Source organism: Taurulus bubalis (genome assembly GCF_910589615.1).
Source record: "Taurulus bubalis genome assembly, chromosome: 1".
Taxonomy (NCBI): domain Eukaryota; kingdom Metazoa; phylum Chordata; class Actinopteri; order Perciformes; family Cottidae; genus Taurulus; species Taurulus bubalis.
This window is the reverse complement of record NC_136589.1, coordinates 19,028,157-19,035,656: the sequence shown is the minus strand read 5'-3', so window position 1 is coordinate 19,035,656 and position 7,500 is coordinate 19,028,157. Positions and strand designations below refer to the sequence as shown.

Here is a 7,500-nt window from a genome sequence, read left to right as displayed (position 1 = left end):
CCGTGTCCCACTCCAATCTCAGAAACGGCGGACAGTTGAGCCCCCCCCTCTCCCAAAAACAAAAACTCTTTGGATCTACACGACTCATGTAGGTCACCTATTTTGGTTTCAAAACGGAGAATTTCGCCGAAAGGTGAGGGATTTTCATGTCTGATATATTGTGTTTTATAAAACATAGTTTAGGAGAGAAGACCATGCTCAGAAACTGAGCCAACCTTCTCTTCTTGTTTCTCTCTCTCTCTCTCTCTCTCAGGACTAGAGGACAAACGGGGGAAAGAGATAACACCCACTCACGAGTCTCCACCCCCGCCATTCCCTCTAGCCACCGGATGGCAGCAGTCTCTCAACCCTCTCCTCACGACCCCCTCTAGCCTTCTTGTTCCTGCACCTACAATCATCCCTCGACCCCGGTCCCTTAATCCGACCCTCTCTTTTCATCTCACAATAAACGATCTGAAATTTGCGTGGTCATTGTTAGTGAAATATATATTAATATATATATATAGCATTATTAATGTAGGTAGATCTTTTTGACTTGGTCATTTTAAAAGTAGCTTGCAAGCCCAAAAAGGGTGGGCACCCCTGAGGAAGAGGAAGGAGAAAGAAAGGGGAAAAGGAAGAGGAATAGGAAGAAGAAGAGGAAAGGAAGAGGAAGAAGAAGGGGTTCTGTCGTACCTGGACCAGCAGGAGTGTCTTTGAGGAGTGCTTGCAGTCGATGGCTGATCGTAGGGCTCTGACGGACGCCGTGAGGCCCAGAGCTCCGACCAGCTGCTTCACTCTCAAACTGCTTCTGTTGGCACCAAACATTGTTAATAAAGTTATTAGTATAACATGTTATTATTAGTATAATAACATTAGTAGCGCCGTAGGATTGTTATTTCTAATAACTTCAGCGCGTTATTGTGAAGAGATGGAATCATTTTAATATTTACATGTTTTTATATAACGGAATATTGTTCTTCAGTCCATATTTGTTGCCGCTTTGTGTGTTTAATATTTTCACTGAGGTTGTGAGTTCTATTCATTAAAGACAGTTGGTTTGAGAATACAAACTTTGAGGTAAAATATAAAGCTTCATTTAAAAATCTACTCTCACTACCGTGACACATGAGAACCGGGTCTTACTCAGAGTTCACGGTCCCGGGGATCCTCTCCGGCCGGTTGTTCTCCTCTGCCGGTCGCGCCACCTGACAAGCAGAATTCATCCTGATTTTATTACCGCGTTTTCAACAGTCTGCTTTTATTCCACAATGTGACTTGAAAGTTAACAAGATCAAATAGGAATTTACTTTAGAAAACAGGCATTTTTAAATAATCGATGAATATAAAATCTGAAACAATTTGTACGTTGGTCCCCGTGGTAACGAGTCCCTCCTCGTCAGACGAGTCCTCCGGCTGTTTGTCAATCTCGTCCAACAGATCCACCACCTCCACTAGGTCTGAGTCTCCCGAGTCTCTGAATCCCGAGCCCCTTCCCTCCGCCGGCTCAACTGGTCTCTGACGTCTGATTCCTGAGGATGAATCACATCATTGATCCCAGAACCATTTTTCTGTTTTGGATGCTTCATGTTCAACTGAAACGCAGCCGGGCTTTTCATTTGAAAATTAAAAGGAAGTGTTGAGTTGTTTTAATTGAAGAGCATAAAGCAGATATAAACATTAGACAGCAAACCGGCTCAGATGGGAAACGGAATAAAAAAGATCAGAAGCTCGTTGCCGGTGAGGTGGTCAGATCAGAGTTCAGTCTTCGTACCTGATGCCGGAGCGATGATGGTGAGGTACTCATCCCTCCTCTTCCTCAGCCTCCTCCTCTTCTTCTTCAGACCGGAGTCGGCCGTCCTCAGGTCCTGGATCACCTGCACCGCCTGAAAGCAACACCAAAGCTGACCGGCCGGTAACCAGAACATGTGACCCGTGAAAAGTGGCAGAAGCCTGAGCGAGTCGGACCTTCTTTAGCGTGAAGATCTTGGACGTCTTCTCTTCTCTCAGGCCAACTTCTCTCCTCAGACCTCTGAACAGCTGGTGCAGCTTCACCCGCCGCTGCTGCTCCAGCACGTTGTGGAGCTGACGCTGCACAGAACACATGAGCATCAGGAGGGGGGGGAGAGGGGGGAAGACATCTATCTAGAGCAGCGGTCCCCAACCTTTTTTTTCGCCACGGACCGGTTTCGTGTAAGACAATATTTTCACAGACCGGCTTTCACGGTGTGGGCGACAAATATTACGTAATAAAGTGATACGACCGGCATAAAGACAATTTAGAGTGCATAAAAATACAACTCACCATTACGGCGAAATAATGGGAGCCCTGAGCTAGTTTCTCGGCAATACGCCGGTCCTATCTCTGGGTGACGGGAGACAATAACACCCGACGTGTTTTGTTGTACAGTCTGCTCCATAATTTAAACCTTCAGTCCAGTCTACTGTTGAACTTAAACCCGCTTCACAAAGACAGGATGTTGGAAATGGAGGCAGGTTTTCACTGCTTTTTTGGTGATCTCAGGATATTCTTCCTTGATTTTAATCCAAAACAACGGCAGAGTTGAACAGACTTTTAAGTTTCGTTTTGGGGGTATACAGACGTTACATACAGACGGATGTATCCAGTCATTTTCCAAAATAAAACACATTTCCGACCTTGCTTTTTTACTTTTTTTTAAAAATTCATTCTTTCTGTGCGGCCCGGTAAGGGACCGCTGATCTAGAGCACAGAGGGAACATCTATCGAGAGCATAGAGGGGACATCTAGAGCACAGGGGGAACATCTAGAGCAGTGATTCTTGCCACCTAGAGGGCCGCCAAAAACGTTCCTTTTTTCACCTTTGGGCCGCGGGACCGCATAGGTTATCAATTGAAGACAGCAGAGATATCACTGTTGTTCATGAGACGCTCAGTTACAATACAGCTTCCCACCACTGGGTGGCTGTAATGCGTCAGTCAGTCCTTTAACAAGCTCTAATATGCAGAAGAAGAAACTTAGCTAGCCTGTAGCGAAAGTTATAGAAAAGTGTTTCAAACGCAAACATGAAGACGAAAGTGCTGCTGAACACCCCCCCCCAAAATGTTTGTGCAAGTATAATCCTGACTTCATGAAGTAGGGCTTTGTGAACGGAGGTAACGAGGCAGAGCCCTGAGCCCAGTGTGTGGAGTGTGGGCTAACGCTAGCTAACGCTAGCTAACGCTAGCCTCGCTCGCTAACGCAGCACTGAAGGCTTCAAAGCTAAAGCTGTATCTAGAAACCAAACATCCAACGCTTGCTGGAAAGCCGGTAGGATTTTTCCAGATAAAAGGACAGTGTACTACAGATGCAGAAAAGGTCTGTCGTGCCACTGACTGGCAACTCCAAATGTGCTGTGAAAGCCAGCTGTCACAGATATGAAGCAAGTTCTGGTTCTGCAAACATGAAGACTGCTGAAGCATATCATTCACATCATAAGGCTATATTTTAATTTGTATGTTGGATTAACTGAGAGCACTGTAGTTGTTCAATAATACAATTAATCCTAAAAAAAAAAAATTCTATTTATTTTTTGAGAGTTGCACTTGTTTTCGTTGAAAAATCAAATTATTAGTTATTTTTGTGTTAATACGCCTGACTTGAGCCTTTAAATGAGTTATTGTATTAGCTTGATTTGTTTCATGACTTGATGTCTGTGCAGGTTTACATACACATGATCAATAAATGTCTTTGTAATGATCACATTGTATCATGTCATTTATTTGACACGGTTTTTGCTTGTTAAACTGTAGGTAGATTTGAGTTAGTTATTGAATACAAGTCAAACCAAAAGTGAGTATCAATTAGTTAATACACCAATATCGTGTTAATATTTCAATGGGCCCCAGGGCCCTTTGTACTTGAAAAGTTGGGCACCGAGGTCAAAAAGGTTAAGAACCCCTGATCTAGAGCACAGGGGGAACATCTGGAGTATAGAGGGAACATCTACAGCACAGGCTCATGAGGAAGAGGATGGATGAGGAAGAAGAGGGGCATTTGCAGCATGGCGTCCTTCCTCTGAAGGTCTGAAAACAGCGAGAATTCTTTTAAACATCTTCCTCTTACGTTCTTGTCGATGATCAGCTCCTTCGCCTCTTCGTCGTCCAACTCGTCCCCAAAGTCTGACGAGTTGTCCGTCTCGCTGCTCCCGCCCTCCAGCTCCTCCCCGTCCCACGGCTGTCTGGCCCCGCCCCCCTCACTGGCGACGGGCTCAGTCTCGTCATCCACACAGATGATGTCCAGGTCCACCAGGTCACTAGCTGGCTCCGGTGGGAGTCTGGTCCCTGCAGGGGTCTGGACAAACACCCCACCAGGACCTGCCGGGGCCTCATACACCGTCACCGTTTTGACCCCGAGCTCCGCCCCCACACCTGTGGAGGGTTTGAGGGCGATGAGGCTCATCGGGGGAGCGGCGGGGGGGTGAGGCTGGAGAAGGGTGAAGCAGCCGGGAGCCGCCGCCCTGGAGGGAACGCTGGGACACGAAACAATGACTGGATCCCTGCTGGAGCTGGAGGGGAGGAGTTTAAAGGTGCAGGACCCTGTCTGAGCCACAAAGCCGGGGCGGAAAGGGGAGGTAAGGGGGGGGGGAGGAGGGGAGGTTGGAGGCCACTGTGGTCGAAGTCTGAAGGGCTGCAGCAGGGAGGACTGAGGGGGAGGAGGCAGATAAATATTAAAATAAAACACTTTAAATTGAATGAACGTCACCGATTGGTCGGCCCCGTAGACTCACCTCTCTGGACAGGCAGGTTCTGGTTGACTGATCTCAGATGGCTGATGGGAACCAGTTGGACCAGTTTGCCGTCTGGTCTGCGGTAGTACTGGACGCCTGACTTTGACTGGACCGGCTGCAGGACCATGTTCTGACCAGTGGAGGAGGTGGGGGGGGGAGGAGGGCAGGAAAACCGAACCGGCAGAGGGAGGTTCCTGGGAGGAGCCGGGAACTGATACATCAAAAGCTGGGAGCCTTTAGGAGCCAGATTCACAGGTGAGGCCCCGGAGCTGCTCACCTGAGAGTCTGAAACACACCAGAACCAGCAGAAGCATTGATCCACGGGAGGGTCGCGACCCATAACGAGGCAATTTCATACAGTCAATGCAAAGACGAGCAACAACATCTGGTCTTTAGAAATCAGCATGAAGACCCTCATCAACATCCTGTGTGTAAACAAGAGAATGACATCACAGGTGTAGCTGAGAGACTAGTTTACACTATTAATACTTGTTTATTAAGCTCTGTAATTATTCATATTAATTATATAATAATAGTATCTGAAGAAGCTGATCTTCAATATTACCTGACGTGGGGGCGGAGCTAGCAGAAGCTGCCGGTACCATTCTGACCTGACTGCCCCCTCCCTTCAGACCTGGGAACACCCTAACCGTGACAACGTTGGTCTCCGCCCACTCAGGTGATTTACCTGCAGACTGGTGAGAGGAGGCGGCGGATTGGTCGACCTTCACTGCTGCAGGCGGAAGCCCTGCAACACACAATGACCTTGTTAACTAGTCTCCTCTGGAGACAAGCTAGTTAACTAACTTGTCTCCTCTAGAAACAGGCTCGTCTCCAGATGAGAATAGTTAGTTAACTAGTTTGTCTGTTAACTAACAAGTAACCTCTGGAGACAGGAAACTGAACGGCAGATGAAGGTAAATTAAAGGGACACATGTTTACCTGTGGGGGGGGTGGGAGCCACAGAGAAGGCGATCGGTGCTGAACTCTGGTTCTGAGGAGGTTGAGAGGACGATGACGAGGAGCCGGGGGTCTTCCTGTTGGACCCCACCCGGCCGGTCAGATACGCTGCCAGCCGATTGGCCGGATGAAGCGCCCCCATCTTCCCCAGCTGGATCTTAGCCAGAGGGTATAGCTTCCCGTTCACCTGGAACACGACGGAGGGGAACACTGACACCAGAACGTTCCAACAGCCCAACTTCCTGACGACTAAAGTCTCTCAGGACCAACTAGAACACACCTTTAAGAATAAGCATCCAACATTTATTTACTTATTTTTATTAGCTCTACTTTTTTCCTTTCTTAACTTATGTAATTTTTTAAAATGTTTAAATGTAGTGTGCACTGTATGCTCTGCATGTTCTCTTCATTGTGAAAATATTTGAAAAAATAAAATCTTCCCAAAAAAAAAAAAAGAATAAGCATCTGAAACCATTTAAAAGTCTTTAGATGTTTGTTGGACCTCGAGCCCTAGAAGAAGTTTCTGTTTTCAATAGCAGAACGACGTCCTGAACAAGGCCGACTGTGTTATAACATAATGTCCATGAACTCTCACCTGGACCAGGTGGTCTGTTCCTCCTAGCTGCTTCCTATAGGCTGAGAGGAAACCGGCGGGAGAGACCCCCGTCAGGAACGGCAGCGCCATGATGACCATCATCTTCCTCTTTGATACCATATTCATCTCCTTTCTGCTTGACTCCTCCTCTTCTTCCTCCTCAATGTAACCTTCCTCTTCCTCAATGTCACCTTCCTCCACCTCTCGCTGCCAATCCTCAGGAGGCGCCACCTCTTCGTCCTCTGGCTCGTCGTCCTCCTCCACCTCCCGCTGCCACTCTTCTGGAGGCTTCGCCTCCACGACCACTTGTTTCAGGGGTTCCTGTTCAAAGACACGGGGTGCGTTCAAAACACCTCCCAAAGGCTTAGCGAGTCCGGCTGACAGCTGTGTAAGGGGAAGCAGTGCATTGTGGAATGGTTTGCTGACAGCAGACTAGATGTGTGAATGTTTGAGGCTCATTCACACTCAGAACATAAATCATAAATAAACATAGTGACACATTCAGGACACAGATAAAGCTTAGAGCTTCCTGTTGGGGCTTCACAATAAAGGCACCTGGACCCAAGTTTATCTGAATATATAAGTAAACACATGATTATGAGACCGACCTGCTGATGTTTCGTCTCCCTCCGTTTCCTGAGTCTTTGACGCCTCACTGTTTTCTCTGGTCTCGCTGGTTTCTCCCGCTCCACTTTGGGTCTGGAGATGTGCATCTTGTAGTGGATGCAGCGGTCCGTGGCGCCGTCCTCCACGGTTTGGCTGATGGGACTGACCAGATACTCCTTGATCCAGAAGGGTTGGTCCAGCCGGTCCTGAGCCATCGCCTCGCACAGCTTCTTCAGCAACCGGATGCGGTCGCCGTCCCTGACCCACTTGCACTCGGCCACGATGGTCAGACGCTTCGACGGCTTCGGCTCCGACGGACGACTCGGAGGCCTGTTGGGGGGGGGTGGGCTGAACCGGATCACCTGCCAAGTAAAAAACACAAAAACCTCAATCAGTTCTCAATCGCAACCAATAAAACCCAGACTCTCTGCAGTGAAGCAATACTATCAGTTAGACTAGGACAGGAGTCGGCAACCCGCGGCTCCGGAGCCGCATGCTGCTCTTTAGCCCGTCTTTTAGGTAATATTGGGTCACTAAAAATCAAAATAAATGTTTAAATATTTCTTTAACTAAAATGTGCGTCACATCCTGTCACGTAGCTGTCAAGCCTCT

General features: G+C 47.8%; 1 protein-coding gene across 1 annotated transcript in view; it reads right to left on the bottom strand.

Annotated features, from left to right (window-relative positions):
* mgaa (MAX dimerization protein MGA a) overlaps nucleotides 1-7,500 on the bottom strand; it is a gene marked incomplete at both ends in the record, with an annotated part of 29,371 nt that overhangs the window by 6,419 nt on the left and 15,452 nt on the right. The window contains 12 exon segments of the mRNA XM_079225485.1: nucleotides 676-790; nucleotides 1,126-1,187; nucleotides 1,348-1,511; nucleotides 1,754-1,865; nucleotides 1,948-2,070; nucleotides 4,064-4,536; nucleotides 4,728-5,012; nucleotides 5,293-5,475; nucleotides 5,670-5,874; nucleotides 6,283-6,390; nucleotides 6,484-6,603; nucleotides 6,891-7,250. Coding sequence (XP_079081611.1) covers nucleotides 676-790; nucleotides 1,126-1,187; nucleotides 1,348-1,511; nucleotides 1,754-1,865; nucleotides 1,948-2,070; nucleotides 4,064-4,536; nucleotides 4,728-5,012; nucleotides 5,293-5,475; nucleotides 5,670-5,874; nucleotides 6,283-6,390; nucleotides 6,484-6,603; nucleotides 6,891-7,250 — 2,310 coding nt within the window.